Raw genomic sequence first — 17,431 nt, 5'->3', positions numbered from 1 at the left:
GACTGGCTCCACTGGCTGGAGCGGACTCGAATTTTATGCGTCATCCCAAAATTGAAGCTATATCTTAATTTGACCTTGAATGAAAAATGTTGTTATAAAACCTCTTAAGTTATTTTTGTTTTTATCAAGGAGGAGGCAGCGCTCATTTCTGCCTTCAGTCTGACGGCGCGGCGCATGTGCTTATTGAAACTGTGTGTGTGTGTGTGCACGCGCAGCACAGCTCCATGAGACGCTCAAGTCACCGCATCTCGTTATTGACGCTATTTAAACCAATGCTGTAAAATTACTTCTGCCCAGCCCAGATGTGCTCACATGTGCACCCGTGAGCCGTGGTTCCGCTGGAACGCGTCTGACCTCTGACAGATGCACTGAACTTCAGATCTTCAGCGCGCTGTTAGAATGCTGCCCCACAGTCAGTGTGCTAATATAATAATATAATAATGCTAAAATGCTCAGATGTGAATCATTTCTTGATTTATTTTCTTACATCCATAATGTTCTGTGTGTGAGGTTTACAATGTCAGAACACCTGCATGAGACAGGGTGTTAATTGCAATCTGCCAGGCTCACCACCTTCAGATTTCACCAACATCGTTAAAAATGATACGGAACATATCGGCGTGCGCAGGTCAGAGCGCTGAAGCTCTGCGCATTGCTATTATGAAGCTAGGGCACATGTGGAGGACACACGCGCAAAAATATACTTGTTTTCAATTACATTTATTGGGCCCACTTACAATTTCTTTGGCCCACCCACAAATGAGTTTCTGGCTATGCTAATGGTGACATATGACAGACTTCTCTGAGCTCCGCAGCCATTACACTTTTCACCTCGCGCACCCCCTAGCGGCAGCTCGCGACCGCACTTAGGGAATCCCTGGTCTACTAAATCCATTCTAAAGATAGAAGTTTGGTTCTTTCCTTTTTTGTTTCCCCTGTTTGGAACTGAAGAGGCCATATCATGGAAAATCCATTTTTGAAGCTTCTTACCGTGTGCTATTCTTATCCACAAACCCCAAACCCAAGTTTAGCTGCATTCATGCATTTCCCTGTTCAAGCAGCAACTTTTGAGTTTTACTTTGAAAATCTTGTAGCGCGTCAAAGGAAACTAATCTCGATCATCAGACCCTGCTTCTCTTCTGGAAGCTATTCTCCCCTGGCCAGCATAGGATATGTGGTTTAGGTGACCAGTGTTATGCAGACTTGGTGGTCCAGTAGGCTGGCAGTTTGGCGTACGTTAACATCCCAGCCTGAGCTGTAAAACTTACCAGTATTATGTTTACAACCCTTTAATTGTAAACTGTTTAAAATATAAGGACTTATTTACTTTCTTTGTTTATTTAGCCAGTGTGAGTCCATGTGAGGTGAGCTTCGTAAATCAGCTAAAATGCTGCCTGGAAATAACCAAATTCAAAGACATTTAGGGACAGAAAATATTTTTGCAGAAATTAATGAATAAAATGAAAATATTGAAACATGAAATCTGCTTCAGCTGGCTAAATAAATTACTGCAGACACCACAGGGATTCGAATCCACGTCAGCACATGGAAAAACTAAGATGGCAAGTAGATGCCTTAACCACTAGATTATTATAGCCATTACAGCAATGGATTTGCCTAACACGCTGTTGTAGGCACAATATGTCAAAGTGGGTGTGGGTGGAGTTCCACTAAAACAAAGTGTTTTATTTCCAGGTATAAACTCAGGCTGACTCATATTTAGGAAAAATAACCTCTCAATAGTGTAAACGGAAATATTTAATCATGTACTGTGCCTACCTTTGTTCTCAAAGGTTTAAAATAGCATGATATAGAACATTTAATGGAACATGTGGACCTAAAAGTCTAAATCTCCAGAATAAAGTAGAAATCACATGGAAATAATGAATATGGGCTACACTTTAAAAAATTATTTTGCAAAACAGAAAAACTTCTGCAGCTCACGTTTCGACAACGGACTGTGAAAGAACGTAAAAAGCGAGTCCACTCTCCTTTGGTAGTTTTGGTGTTTACATGTTTATAGAGCACAATATTCTGTGACTTTTCAAAACAGTAAAAATGCTCAAAAATGCTGGCAGTCAGGGGCTTTCTGTTCAGAAAATGGCTGGTAGTTAATGAGTTTTAAAAAGGGATAAAGTGGTTCTCTCAAATTAGTCTAAACCTCCACCAATAACAAGTTTTGGACAAAAAAAACACCATTAGACCATCTGGTTGTCTGTCTTGCTGAACTGCAACATTTATGCACTTCCCTGGGTCATCCATTTATTACGTACTCATGTATTTAGCAACAGAACATCACTGGTGTGAGAGGTTCTTCTCTCAATAGCCCTTTTTACAAAACAATGCTGTCAATTTGCCGCAACACCGTGGAGGCATCAGGTAGCCTTAGGTCATTTATGAGTGGTCAGTCTCTGGCGGCAATGTGGAGCAATCGTGTCCTTTTTATAAAAGATTAGGCTATGGCGGTGTAAAGGGAGTGTGGGGGCGCTCTCTGCGATGCCGTGGACTTCCGTTTATCTTGGACATAACTTGCTTTTTATTGCGATTGAAGCCACGATTAAGTATGGTTAATCATTTTTAACAAGCCACTCTTAAAGGTGTCTGTCCCTGTGCAGTCTGATGATCTGAGCCTCAGTTCTAACAGAGAGATGCTCATGGAGCGCTGCAGCGCTCCAGTTTGCCGTCTCAGCTGATTTAGTTCAAAAAGCAAAAGTTATTGCCTGTGTTTACTTTCATTTTCAATATATTTACTGGCCGGAGCTCAGCATTAACTCCCCATGTCACCATGATACCTCCCTCTGTTGCGCCATGGCGTAAGAGCTGTTCATAAGTCAGACCATTACCGCAATATTACTACCAAGCAAGGCGGAACTAGTGCCGCAAAATTCGCGCAATGCCATCCTGGCATGGCGGGTTCATAAGACACGCTATTGCAGTTATATAAAAAGAAAAACATCATTTGAAGTCACAGAAAACAAAAGGCATTTAGACCATTGACATATATATATATATATATATATATATATATATGTATACTGGAAAATTCCTGTCCATTCCTGTCCATAGGCTTGTATTATAAGGTTTTAATCTGAAATGGGAGGTGGCCACCACCGCCATTTTGATTGTGTCACACGTCTCGTCAAGCCCAGACAATTCCATAAAAGGTGGAGCTGAGGGTGGGGCTGTAAGGCTGGGATCAAATGACGACACCCGTCGAACTGAAGCGAAGTAGCTACAAGCTAACCCAAAGCTAACGCAGAGGTGGGAGCTAAGCTAACGGAGGTAGCTACCTAGCTACAACCGGAGTTAACTGTGCACAACACCGGAGCTTTCGAGTCAGAGATATGCCGGGCTGACCGCTGGGGAGAACCGGGTGGAACCCAGAGGATTCCATCCGATAGCTACACAAGCCGGCAGCTCGCACCGCTGCGATCAGAGATGCTCCGAGCTGCTGCTGAGGGCAGGGAGACCATACCAGTAGTCAGAACCCAGCTCCACCAGCATGTTATATTTCAACCCATTTTCAAAAACGCAGCATTATGTTAAATGCACTGGGTTTTACCATATTACATTTGAATTTCATGGTTAAACAGTACATGTTAAAATGGTAGTTAGCGAGCTACTTTGATAAGCTCAGCTAGCGCAAGAACGGGAGTGACCTAAAATACATAAATATAAATTTACTTACCGAAAAAAATGAAGTGGAGACTCCTTGGACGCTCTATTAGTGCAATTAATTTCACAGCAAGTCATTGTGCCCAACAATTGCACAAAAAATATCCAAAAAAGAACGCACAAACGGCACAACTAATGATCTAAGTTGAGAGACTGAAAATGGCGGAACAGTTTCCAGGCGAGGCCGAGTCACAGGCTCAGGCCTTTCCCCGGAGCTAGCTCTGCGGTCACGTGGGTCTGATGCTCATTAATTATTCAGGCATTTAATACACTTAAACAGAAGAGTGACAAAAAAGTTCACCCCCCTCAGAGTTGCCATGAGTGTAAACTAGATCTATTAAACCTAAAACATGTTTTGGAACCAGGAATGGGAATGGGGTGCTCCTGCTGTTTGGATCGCTGGGTGTAATGCGGAACACACAAGCTTGCAATATAAAGAAGAACAGCACATGCCCCCCTCCAGCTCGGCTGTGTGACTGCACTAACCTGTCCTGTGTGACCCTCACCATGTAACCCTCATGCCCATGCTGTCTCTGGAGGAGCAGATAGGAGAGAAGATCTCATGTAACTTAAAATTAACCAAAGCTTCCTCCCAGTTTCTCTTTAAACTCAATTTAACATCAGTTTATCATCATGAAACAAAAGAATAAAGTGGAACAAGAACTTCTCCGTGTCCCTAAATAAGAGACAGGTTACGCTGCAGCCGCCGTCACTGACCCCGCTCCCTCCCCAAGACCGGACCTCCCGACATCACAGCACTCGGTCTGACTGAGCGCTTCCAGGAGAAATAATAATGAAATTATGAAAACAATGCGTGTTTGGAGGAGCGTCCTCCGATCCTCTCTCTTGTGTGAGCAGACAATCTCCCGCTCTCTCTGTCTCACTCGCTGATCGAGCAAGCGGAGCGCGCCGTGCGACAACCCACTCAATTAACATAATTTAAGGCCCACATCCAACAGAACCGGTCGGGCTGATTCAGTTCGGGTTTGGTCTCAGGTTATAACTCCAGCGCTCAGCCCTGCAGCACCACATAAAGGCGGACCAAAGTTTCCTACCCGGTAAATGTGGAGAACACCGCTCTGACTAGAGTTGGATGCTGCGCTTGTGCTGCCGTTAAAATAACAAAACTACATTCCACTATAATTGATCGTGGCTACTCTTCTATGATGCAGAATCGTTTATGCCTGCATCTCATGCATTGATTATTTGATTATTTTCCTCAGCTCTATCCTAAACCTCCCGGTCGGCCGTCGGGGGTGGGGGTGGGGGGTGCGCGCGGGGTTTGGGGGCCACAAAGAGAGGGTTCGCAGGCCGGACGTGTCCCGCGGGCCACCATTTGCGGACCACTGCCCTAGTGGATGATGGTGGAACTACAAATTTAGTCACTTCCTGTTTTTCTTCAAATCCAGACCCGAAATATGGGGACTTGTTTTAGACCTGGAAAATGGCGACTGGTGTTTAGCGCTCTCTCGTTTCCTCTGGCAAAACAGGTTTCCAGTTCCAGCAGAAGCATCTCGGTGACGACACCCGAGGGGAGGAGCGAGTGTTCCATGACGGTGTTTGTGTTCAAAACCTAGCTTGTTTGCAGACACACTGTAACAGCTTTAATCAAGCACTCATAACACTTTTAAGGGCCTTCTAACAGCTGTTAGATGATTTTGCTAGTTTTAAGAATTTTAGCCAAGCAACTCTTGCTTACCTCATCGGTAGATTTTTTTTTAACTTAAAACAAGAACATTTGATCATCATCCTAGTGCTGTTTTTGCAGTGTATTGTTGAAATAACTCACAGCTTTATTTCTGACATTTTGAGTAATCAAGCAGTTTTTACTTATGGAACATTTTAAATTTAGTCGAGAAACTTGAAAGCAAAATTATCCCCCCCCCCCCCCCCCCCCCCCCAAGTGTCCGTAATATGCTGTTATCTCTAAGCAGATACCAGCAGTTTTCATTTTAATAAATCAGTCTCTTAACCACAACGAAACACAAATAACAGCTCATTATATTTATGAAATTTCTACATTCCCAGTTAATTGTTGCTCAAACGTCCCATCTGGACCCCGTCATTACCTGATCTGGCTGTTTTGATGTTAACCGACTGGAAGCCTCCATTTAGTGCAGAGGTGTCAATGATGTCCGAGTCAAAGTCCCGGTGAGTCTTGCGATACACAAACAGCGCCACAATGGCAGAGATGAACAGGCACATAATCACTGCGATGACGATGCCCACGTAGAGCGCCACATCATCTGTACTCGGAGCAGCTGGAGGAGACAGAAGAACACAAGTGTTGTGATTTCCTTTAGAGCTGAAACAACTAATCGATTTAATCGATTATAATCGATTATTAAAATAGTTAACAACTTTTTTAGTCATCGATTAGTTGTTTAATAATCATATTTTACCGCATAAAGTCTATTTTTTACCACAATCTGACATCGGTTACAATCTGTTAAATTTGCCGCCAGTGGGTGGCAGTAATGAGCCACTGATCTACCAGTGGAGCCGTAGAAGAAGAAATGAGCCAATAAGTGCCCTCGGTTTTCATGACGTATCACGTTACTGACGCTCATCTTGCTGTGAGAGATGGCGGATCAAGAAGAAATACGGAAGAAAAATAGAAGCGACAAAACAAGAGAAACCCTGGACAAAAACCTCATGAGTACTGGAGCATTTCACTCTAGATGCTTTTAAAAGACGGGTGACCTGCAAAATATGCAAAAACCATGGCACGACGGAAGCACGACGTCCCTATGTGAACATTTGAGACGAAAACATGTGGGAGCTGATGCAGCAGAGGAAAGTCCGGTGAATCCGGTAAGTAACAGAAAATAAACAAGCTAACACAGATCAAATTTGGGAGCCGAGTTCGTTATAGTGAATGTTAAACAGGTTTTTTTTGCCGCGTCAGTCTACGGCGTTCTACTTCTGATTGACTAGATGCAATCGTGAATCTCCTCCGTGTTGTGTATCATGCGCTTGCCAAATTTAGCACGTCTGTTTATAAGAATGTTCTCGTTAAGAGAAAAACGGCACAAACCCATGCTCCTCATTCAAAAAAGGACAACTCAGCGGAGAAAAATATAGAGACGAGCTGTGTCCAGGTGAATATAACGTGGCATAGTTGTACACTTTCAATTTTTAAATACAGGAGAAATTCAGAAAGTCCTTTTTTTTCCTATTAAAAGGCTGTTTTACTGTCTAACGCTGTAAAACGCCTCACAACACATTTTTATCAAAATAAATGATCACTGTATATTGTTAATTAATTCAAATAATGTAATATTGATTAAGTGTTGTAGTGTGTGTGCTGCTTTATTTTATATGTGTACTTATTTCAGTCTATTTGTGTTTCTTATGCAGAAAAAAACGAGCAACGATGGACAACTACATGGGGAACAAGACACTCACCCCCCAGCAATGAATACCGCTTACAAACTTTATTCTAGATTCTGCATTATTTTTTATGCAATTTGCCTCTTATATTTTGATGCCCAAAATTATTCTGGACTGATATTTTGCACTGTTTAGCTCATTTTACACCGCTGACTGTGTTCATGTGCAATAAAATAGATTGCAGTCAACTGCACAATTCTCTTATGTTTTTCTTTTTCTTAACTGAAATGTATTCATCACTTGTATAGGTTAAATAGCTAAACAATAACAAACCGATTAATCGATTAATCGAAAAAATAATCGACAGATTAATCGATTATGAAAATAATCGTTAGTTGCAGCCCTAATTTCCTTACAGGCAAGAGGGAAAGCATCCCTTCTAGAGTAAAAGCCTAGAATAATGATAATTCCTGTGGATTAACATTGCTGTAGCAGAGAGCAGAGTAAGACTTTTTGATGTCTCTGAGGCATATTTATAAAAAAAAATGTCTTCAACACATTTCCCGTCTCCCTTCAGCTCATCATTCAGACACAAAGAACAACCTCTATAGGTTCATTTTAGATTAGAATTTAAAACCACCTTCTGGCTTCTTTTATATGTTAATTTGTCTGGACAGAGATGCAGAGAGATAAAGGAACCTTTCATAAAAAATACTAACGGCTCCAACTCTTAAAACTTAATAAGGTCGTTAATTATTTTACAGAGGTCCCAGCATCCTTTTTCAATTTGGCGAAGACTTTAATGTTGTTTCTCCGTGAACAACGGCAGAAACGTCATCCGGCTCTCATAATTTATCGCACAAGAAGAGAACTGAAATTTAAACTTTTGAATCACGCGGGTTAAAAAAAAGATGAAGGCATACTTATGTATGAAAATAAGAAGGAGCGAGGAAAGGATTACAGGAGCTCGGCCATGAGAGCTGAGGATAAAGATGTGAAAGTAATAAGAGGAAAAGACTGAGAGGAATCTAAAGAAGACAATGAATAAGGAGAGGAGAGAAAGAAAAGAAGTTGGTAGATGGGTGGTGAATGAATTCTGGGCAGTTACAAAAGAATAGAGGTGAAAAAGCAAAATGAGATGAAAAGAAACTGAAATTCTACATTTTGAACATAAAAGGACCTGTTAAAGTTTTTGGAGTTTTACACAAAAAGGGGACCGGTGGTATAATCCTGTCCTCAGCAGCTAGGAGGAGGGGATTTGCAGTCCGCTATTAGGAAGACACGAATGTTGAGGAATTCTTTTAATCCACCCTTAAGGTTGAGGAGCAGATAAAAGGCTTTTAGCAACAAACAACCCGAGCCATTTGCAGCAGGATTGTTGTTGTCGAACCAGAACAAGTTCAGAAAGCATGAACTTGATTATGCATGAGAGAAACCCTTTGATGCACGTTCACATATGCACTGGGTTGACACACAAATACGGAAGGGAGGTCCGTCGAATAGACGCTTACTTGTTTACCACTTGAGGGAGCTGTGAGCGTGTGTGTGTGTGTGTGTGTGGGTAATGCATTGCCTTCATGTGCTCTGCTCATCAGGGACAGGTTAAGTCAAATCTGAGACGGTGATGAGCCTAATCTCTCTGGGTGCTTTGTCTGAATAATTGTAAAATTCTGACATTTCCTAAATGCCACAGTGCTGTAAAACCCATGTAGATGATGTGAAACGAGAACACTCAAAGCACGACTTTCTCAGCAACTGACTTAGATTAAATGCAAAAATAAAAAAGTAGATTTATGGTGGATAAAAATACTATTATTTACATTGTCTGTCTTTTGACGTTGGAGGAAATAAAAATAAATGAATTACGGTTCTTTTTTAGCACAGTTAAAGTGTTTTTTTTTTACCTTGTTTATGCCTACGTTATCACTGTAGCCTTCTTCAGAGCAGAGCCAAGTTTACTTTTTAAGTTTGTGGAAAATCGACTTTATAAGTGACATTTTTCTTATGTCATCCTTTATCACCTAACCAACTGCAGACTAGCAGGTAAATCGGTTGAATGATGAAACATAACACTTGGTATTGTTATTATGTATTAAGGCGGCATCACTGGGTGTTGAGCTAATATGTGTAAATGGGAGACTGCAACTACTTTCATATGTAAATACTTGAGAAGTCCTCTCTTCTGGAGTTTTCGATTTCAGAACGGATGCTCTTAACCAAACTTTCAGAGTGAGTCACAAACCCTTCTGCGACAGTGGAAATGACACATACGCGTGATTCACGTTTAAGACCCTTGATCTTTGTTCACCAAGTTCATTTTAAGACAGCGTAGCATCTTATGGCAGCTCACACTGCTGGCCAACATCTGACAGACTGAAGTTTGAACATTTTTACTTAGATAAGCTCAGTCACATCCATTTTCCGTCAGTATTACTTCCTGTAAATTTTTGGATTCAACTTCAGCTAAATGCATCAAGTTGTCCTGTTTTCATAGTCTCTTTTGTTTAGGCAGCAGGGAAAATAAGAGAATAATCATCATACGCACCCTGATCTTAATCATGATCTATTTAGGGCATCTGAGGTTCCATTTTTACTTGAAGGTCTATAAGTTCAGAGCCAGTGTGATGTCATTGAGCTACAAGACGCTCAACTTTAAAATCAGCTTTGTTTGTCCTTCTCATTTCATTTGAGTGGATTTTAGGACTTCTGTATCTGCTAACTAGGCTACACCATGCTGTGTTTACAAAACTGTGTGTGTGTGTGTGTGTGTGTGTGTGTGTGTGTGTGTGTGTGTGTGTGTGTGTGTGTGTGTGTGCACTAACTGTAACTTGTATTATATAACAGAACTTTAAAGTTTTTCTTTATTGTCTATCAGTTAACTCCCCAAGTGTCTTCTCTCACTTCATAAGTCACAATATTCTTGCAGACTCCCCCTGTTCACCATCTGTTTTGTGTGTAGATAAACACACACACACACACACACACACACACACACACACACACACACTTGCATTTATATGTTTGCGTGGATCTCCATTGACTTCCATTAATTTTAGGGACTCCACGATACCTAACCCATACCCTAGTCCTAACCATAACCAATGGGGTTCTATTCCTTTCCCTAACCTAAACGAACCTAAGCTAAAAGTTAATGAACACCATACCTCTAAGTTTTAGGGTGCTTCACATTGTGTGGACCAGCAAAATGTCCCCACAATGCAAAAATGCCCACACGATACATGTAAAGTTAAACTGTGTCCACTTAAACCTACAAAGACAAGTACACACACACACACACACACACACACACACACACACACACATTTTCATCTGGCATTCGTTGTGAGAACTATTATTGACTTCCATTCAGAGTGACTAGATTTTGCCTGACACTAACTAATCTTTTCCTAACCCTAACCTTAACTGAACATTAACTCACACCATACCTCTAAAACAAGTAAAGCTCTGTAACATTGCCCCAAAGTGAGGACCAGCGAAATGTCCTCACTTTGCTACTAATGTCCTCGGTTTGCAGGTAAAAAGCTTGTCGTTGGTCCTCACTTTGATGTGTAGGTGAGTACACACACACACACACACACACACACACACACACACACACACACACACACACACACACACACACACACACACACACACACACACACACACACACACACACACACACACACACACACACACACATCTCATTAGAGCATCTACATGCATGGATAACCTACATACAATTGCCGGACATCCGATGATTTTCTTTTTGTTGCTTTAAAATTCCCTACTTTATTTCTTTTTTTACATTTGCTTTAAGACATGTGATTTATAAATACTGCTCAGCCAAAACCAATATTGCATGGATCATTTATTTATATTGATCTTTGATATGAGGTGCCACAGCAAAATGGCTGTACCGCAAAAATAATTATGGTTACGCAACTGAGAATCAAACCAAATTACAGACTGAAGTGAAATGGTTGTTAGAAATAATCCGTAGAATATAATAGATATTTAATTACATGTGATTTTATGAGCTAAATCATAATGTTCTCCTTTCTATTTAATTGAGCTGCAAAACGAGCGAAACAAATATTTTTCTTTTTGATGAGCACCAAATTTTTTTTAACTGGTTTAATCTCAAGGATTCAGTGGGCTTCTTGATAGAAAGGTTTTATGTTTCTGGCAGGAAGAAAATGAACTGGGGCTGAAAATGGTGTTTTTGACCAAACCCAGATGAATGAATAACGTATTTGGACCTCTGTGTGAATAGCCATTGCAAAACACAAAACAATAGTTTGTTTTCACTCTGGTTTTTGTTTAAACTTGGTAAAAAATAAAAGTAATTTAAAACTGATTGCTTTAATGAAAAATAAGAACAAATGGAGAAAACCCTTGGTTCCACAGACAGACACTAGGGGGTGCTAAAAGCAAGCAAAAACTGTCTAGTTCCCTTTTTTAATGAGTACCGGTAGTTAAAAGAGACTCTGGTCTATGATTTGATAGTCAGGTGAACTCTGTTGTTTGTTCGTGTTTTTATCAGTTAAGGCGCTTATCTAATATTAAGTCGATCTTAACAAAACAAGAGTTGAAATCTGTAGCCAATGCTTTTATCATCTCTAGACTAGAGTACAGCAACTCCCTCTATGCTGGCTTGAGCCAGTTCTTAATGACTCGGCTCCAGCTGGTCCAAAACGCTGTTGCCAGATTTCTGTATGGACCACGTAAGTGGGAGCATGTCACTCCCCTCCTGACAGCTTTGGACTGGCTACCGGTGAAGAGTTGCATCTTGTTCAAATTCCTGGTCCTTGTTTTTCAATCCCTGTCTGGATCAGCGCCACCATATTTAGCCTGCATGCTGAGCCATTATGTCCCTGCAAGATCGCTACATTTGGGTCAGAGTGACCTTTTGGTGGCACCGCGATCAAAGCGTAAATCTAGGGGTGATCGTGCCTTTGCAGTTCTGGGACCTCGGCTTTGGAACCAGCTCCCACAAGAAATCAAGCCGCCCACATCGCTGCCCACTTTTAAAGCAAGGCTTAAGCTGTATTTTAGATATGTCTCTTAGTTGTTTTTATTCACATTTTAAGGTTTTTGATCACAATCTTTGTTTTTTTTAGCTCTTTTTTTGTTTTTACGTGTTTTTATCTCTGTATTGTATTATACAGCTTTTTTATTGTGCTGCTTCTTTGCACTATGTTCAGAAACTTGGGCCCCCTTGATTGAGGGTGGGAATGGGCTTTATAAATAAAATGATTGATTGATTGATTGACTGATTGATTGATAGTTCAGAACTATAACAGCAAGACGGCAAACTCCTCTAATACCGCAGGCATAAGGCATATTACCGTAGTAAGTGTAGTTAGTGCTCCCCACAGTAAAACCCCAGATCACTCAAGATTGCTAACATCAAAAATGGCAATGCATTTATTAACTTATTGTGTATGACTCGCCTTTGCTTGTCATCTAGAATCTTCTAGGGCTGATCCGTAACTGGCAACAGCCATAAAACTCACAAAACTGTAGTGAGAAAGTCACCTTTTGTTCATAAAAATGGATTGCAGTGCCCAAATTTGATCACAGGAAGTCATTCTTACTCCATTGTTACATATTGCACCTTTAAGCAATACTTTTTTTTCTAGTTTATTTTGTTTCACATGTATATAGAGCTTAATTATATATAACATGTTTTATTTTTTTATTGTTCTAAGACTTCCTGTGTTTTGGGATTTCTCTGTCTGAAGAGCTTTTAAGCTCATTCTATCTTGCATAGAAATATGTGAAATAAAGAACATAATGTATCTTCATTTATTTATGTACACATATACCTGGAGGTGGAGGACTTAGTAAAAAAACTGAGGTACTCTGTTTTACATACTGTTGTTTTCACACTGTTAGCAGAAGAGAAATCCATCTCACACTCTCTTAGTAAGAATCACTGTGTATTGATTGGCTGAGCTTTTTGTCATTCTTAGAGTCCACCCAATCTTTCACAGGCAGGGTTTAAATTAGGGGGAAACAAGGGATAACTCAGATTAGCTCATCTCTATTTTCTCTGATTTGCATCCAAAGCGAAGCCGAGTAGAATCAGGAAACGTATAGCTGCCTTTTTGATCCTGTTTGGCATAAACATGCAAACACCCATAATGCATAGCTGCCAGACACATCCACCCAAAGGAACTATCAAGGCCGAATAGAGACAAGAGTAGAAACCAGTTCGGTGAAAATGCTTTCACATTTGTGCTTCATTTGTAAGTAAACCCCCCTAATATTTGGTGGTGACATTTTTTTTAATTGGCCAAAGACATAGAAAGCATTCTAGCCTGAAGAGTGCAAAATAACGTTACAGTCCAACTCAGCTGGGGGAAAAGGCAACAACAATTGTTAAACCAATTGTGCATTTTGGCTGCCTCTTGCTATAGAGACTGCAACCAAACTATACTGAATGTTGGCTGATTCATAACCAAATGGTTCAAGCATGATAGAAAGCGAATGATAAAGACGACAAGTGGTCCTCTTGCTACATGTAGAGTGCTTCCATGACTCTGCTTTCTGATTGGCTGCAGTCCCATTCCACAGGCAGCACATTTGTTTGTTCATGGGGCACACCATACATGCTGCAATACTTGGCCAAGACAATACATTTGTACGCTTTCCATTCTAAGCTGATTCTTTTTCAGACGTTTCCTTCGGTGGACCAACTGGGACTGAGGTGACCTAACGGCCTGATTGGCCAGCTTAAATTAATGCCTACTGCCCATGATTGGCGAGTAGAATCAGCCAGCGGGGCTTCCCGCATGCATGATTCATTATCATTTTAGATGTGGTGGAGTAAACATCTCTCTGTCTGTAGCACAGAGCTCCCGCTCCAGCGCGATGGCAGACTGCTGCTCAGTGGGAAGAGAGGGGAGAGCAGGGAGGAATAATGACCGTGAACACCACAGCTTCAGCCGCAACAGCGGAGGACAGAGTGTTATGAGGTCAAGAACAGCAGGATCAGTAAGAAAACATGGAGCAAATTAAGATAATGTGTCTCAGAGTCTCCAAATGCAACACAGCTCACACCCACCTTTGTTTACCTCATTAAGGAGGACACAGCAGACTTTTTCTCATGTCTTTTGCGCCACCCACATGCTCGGGGATTGTCGTATTCCTGATAAGTCCGTGGGAACCATAATGTGAACAAAAACCACCCGTATGAGCCCGGACTGAACCCACCCAGCCCCGCGTACTGACTCAGATGTGTCTTAGGAGTGTTAAATCTCCCCGCAAGTGAACTGGGCTTGAACTAGAAGAAACCAGGCAAAACTGGCAAAAAAATAAAAACAACAACCTCAGTCGCCATTTTTGCTCTCAGTCCAGCACCCTCATAATTCATTGTTGCTGTCCTTCATGGTGGACCTATGTGATCAAGTGATGTAGAAAGCCATGACTCATAGAAAGTGTTCAGTTGTAAGGGCGGAATCGACTAAAGTGTCTCTACCGGTTCATGTACCAAGTCAAAATTATCCAAAGTTGACGCCAAAGCCATTTCAATTAAGTGCCATTCCTGAGCTGGTGCCATCTTTGTAGTTTTTTTTCCCCATCTTAGCTTATGGTAAAAAATAAATAAAGCTCTGCCTTAGTAGTGATATGGTGCCAAACGTCTCTCTGCAAACAGAGTGCTGTGATTGGATCTGCATATACTTGGTAAACTGGCTAAAAAGGAGGTTGGCTGGACCTTTTCCTACTCCTACATTTAGACTAGATTTCTACTCTAAGAATCAGGTCAAAATCTGCATAATTATCTTGCTGGGGAATCGTGTCTTGTACTGACAACTTCCATGGAGTTTCATGGGCCGCTGCAACAACCAGCTCTGAATGGAAAAGCCCTCACAACGTCACAAAGGTGAGAACATTATTGTCAGGTCAGGAGTTTGACCAAAAGCTTTCCCACTTTCAGCTTTTCGGAGCTCTTACTTCTTGATTTTTATTCCTCATCATACATTCACAGTCTTCCACTGTCATTCGGGAGTGTCTGAAGTTGTCTGCTTTAAAAACTGACCGGACCCTTTTAACACCCCCCTTGTCTCGAAAACTAAATTCAAGTTGACGGTTTGACATTTTAAAAGAAGTAAAGCAATTTCACGAGTCACTAATGTGCACTAGGGCTAGGAAAATTTTGAAAGCAAGGCTGATAGAATGGTAGCACTGGATTAATGCACATGGTGTGGCCCTATAGGCCATGTTTAGATCACACCATGTGTTTTACACCTGCAACTTTATTTACGAATGAAAAATTCAAAGCAGCAGAAAATCGTTAACATTTTAGCAAGTACAAGTGACCATAACTGGATCAAACTGAGCTCGAAGAGAGCCAATGAGTCTGTAAACACAAGGTATTCAGCACTACTGTAAAAGCAAATTCTCCTCTGGCGCTGATTCAGAATGGCCTGGCTGCTCTCCAAAAACAACCACAGCTGCAACAAAGTCACAAATAGTGAAAGTGAACTGTTGCTGAATCAATTCACAGCTGAGATGGAAAGAAGGACAGAATCCAGTTAATTAACAGAACCAGACAGGAGGTTGTGCTGTGTGAGTCTTCAGGAATAAACTTCCAAATTCTGTATGAAATGGTTAGCGATGAAGCTATTTTTACATTTCTATTCATTTTTGAAGATGCATCAAGTTGACTCAGTTTATTTGGAGACAATGTCCTCAAAAGCTTCTTCCTCCTTTTTTCTTCATAAGAAACACCAAATTCCATTTTTGGTTCTTTTTAAAACACAGGAAAGGTTTCTCTTTATGTTGCTAACGTTTTGTTTGCTGAATGCAAAACATCCTCAGAGCTGACCCTGGTGGTGGCGTTACTTCCTACTCCGTTTATCCGCGGGCAGCAGAGGACGTTGTCGCCCACTGCTGCCCGCTCTCCCCTCTCCGATGATGCAGTCCCATGCACGATCCAACGAGTAAACTCCATTGTCTCTGTTCATAGTCCCACATCCACGTCTCCTTATCTCCTTATGATTTTGCTGATTTCGTTTGCCATGTTATATGTTGGTGTACCTATGCTATCCACTATCGGTCTAAGTGGGGTGTTTTGTTTGTGTATTTTTGGAATTCTGTAGACTCTTGGTATTATGTTTGCTGTAGGAATCCAGTGTTTGTACATTTTTTCTGTTATTTAGCCTTCTTCTTGCAGTGGCTTCAGTAATTTTTTCATGTTTTGAAAATTATCAGCCCATTATTAGGTAACGCAGATCAACATTGCAAAAATAGCATAGAATTGGCAAAAGAACTAAGAAAGATTACAATTGAAGATAACGACATACTCATCTCACATGACGTCACATCCCTGTTCACAAAAACACCAACCCAAAAAACCATAGACATAGTAGTTAACAGAATCAGACAGGACAAAACTTTACACAAAAGAACAAACCTCACAGCACAACTGATAGGACTGGTAGCTAATTCCAGTTACTTCACATACGATAACACAATAACAAACAACTGGAAGGCTTCGCCATGGGTAACCTGTTATCAGCCACCCTGTGCGAGTTTTTCATGGAAGACCTAGAACAAACTTCCATATCCACTGCCCCCCCCCCCTCCCCCAAACTGCAAAATAAAACTATGGAAACGCTACGTGAATGACATACTGGAAATCATACCAAAAGGACTAACAGAAACACTAACACAACACTTGAATAACATTGACGACACAGGCTACATAAAGTTCACTTATGAGTCAGAAACAGAAGGCAGTATAGCATTTATGGATATGAAAATAACCAGGCAGACCCTACATCAGAACACCCCACCATACACAAAATGTCGGTAATCAGAACATTATATCACTGAGCAAACATGGTAACAGAAGAAAGAGACCGTAAGCAAGAGCACAAACACATACAACACGCTTTAAAGACCTGCGGATACCCGACATGGGCAATAAACAAAGGAAAACAACAAACAGAAAGAAAAGGACAACCTAAGCAAAGAACCAGAAACCCAGAAAGACAAGAACCAAAACCAGTGATAACTTTACCATATATCAAAGGCATAACAGGAAAAAGAGGAGCAACAATAAAAAAATACAACATAAACACACCAACAAAACCATACACAACAGTTAGAAACATACACCCAAAAGACAAAATACCAGCTGGACTTAAATGTGGAGTCGTTTATGAAATCCCATGCAAACTCTGCAATAAAACATACATAGGAGAAACCGGGCGCCAACTCAACACACGAACAATAGAACACAGAAAGGAGTGTGAGAAAGAGGCAAGTCGAAAACACACAAGAGCAGCAAAACATGAAGCAGAAAGCACAATAAAGAAGTCAGCTGTAACAGATCACTGCACAAGAGAAAACCATATAATGGAATGGGACAACACACGGATCATAAACACGGAGCAACAGAAATACAAAA

At 41.0% G+C, this 17,431-nt stretch overlaps 1 protein-coding gene across 2 annotated transcripts in view; it reads right to left on the bottom strand.

Annotated features, from left to right (window-relative positions):
• LOC107394017 (netrin receptor UNC5C) overlaps positions 1 to 17,431 on the bottom strand; it is a 312,247-nt gene that overhangs the window by 46,686 nt on the left and 248,130 nt on the right. For both annotated transcript variants that reach the window (XM_054731499.2, XM_054731500.2), the window contains one exon: positions 5,745 to 5,936. In XM_054731499.2, coding sequence (XP_054587474.2) covers positions 5,745 to 5,936 — 192 coding nt within the window. The remainder of the gene's footprint in view (positions 1 to 5,744; positions 5,937 to 17,431) is intronic.

The sequence above is a fragment of the Nothobranchius furzeri genome, chromosome 17 (genome assembly GCF_043380555.1).
Source record: "Nothobranchius furzeri strain GRZ-AD chromosome 17, NfurGRZ-RIMD1, whole genome shotgun sequence".
NCBI classification, from domain to species: Eukaryota; Metazoa; Chordata; class Actinopteri; order Cyprinodontiformes; family Nothobranchiidae; genus Nothobranchius; species Nothobranchius furzeri.
The sequence above is the reverse complement of the archived record's forward strand: the minus strand, read 5'-3'. Positions and strand labels throughout refer to the sequence as shown.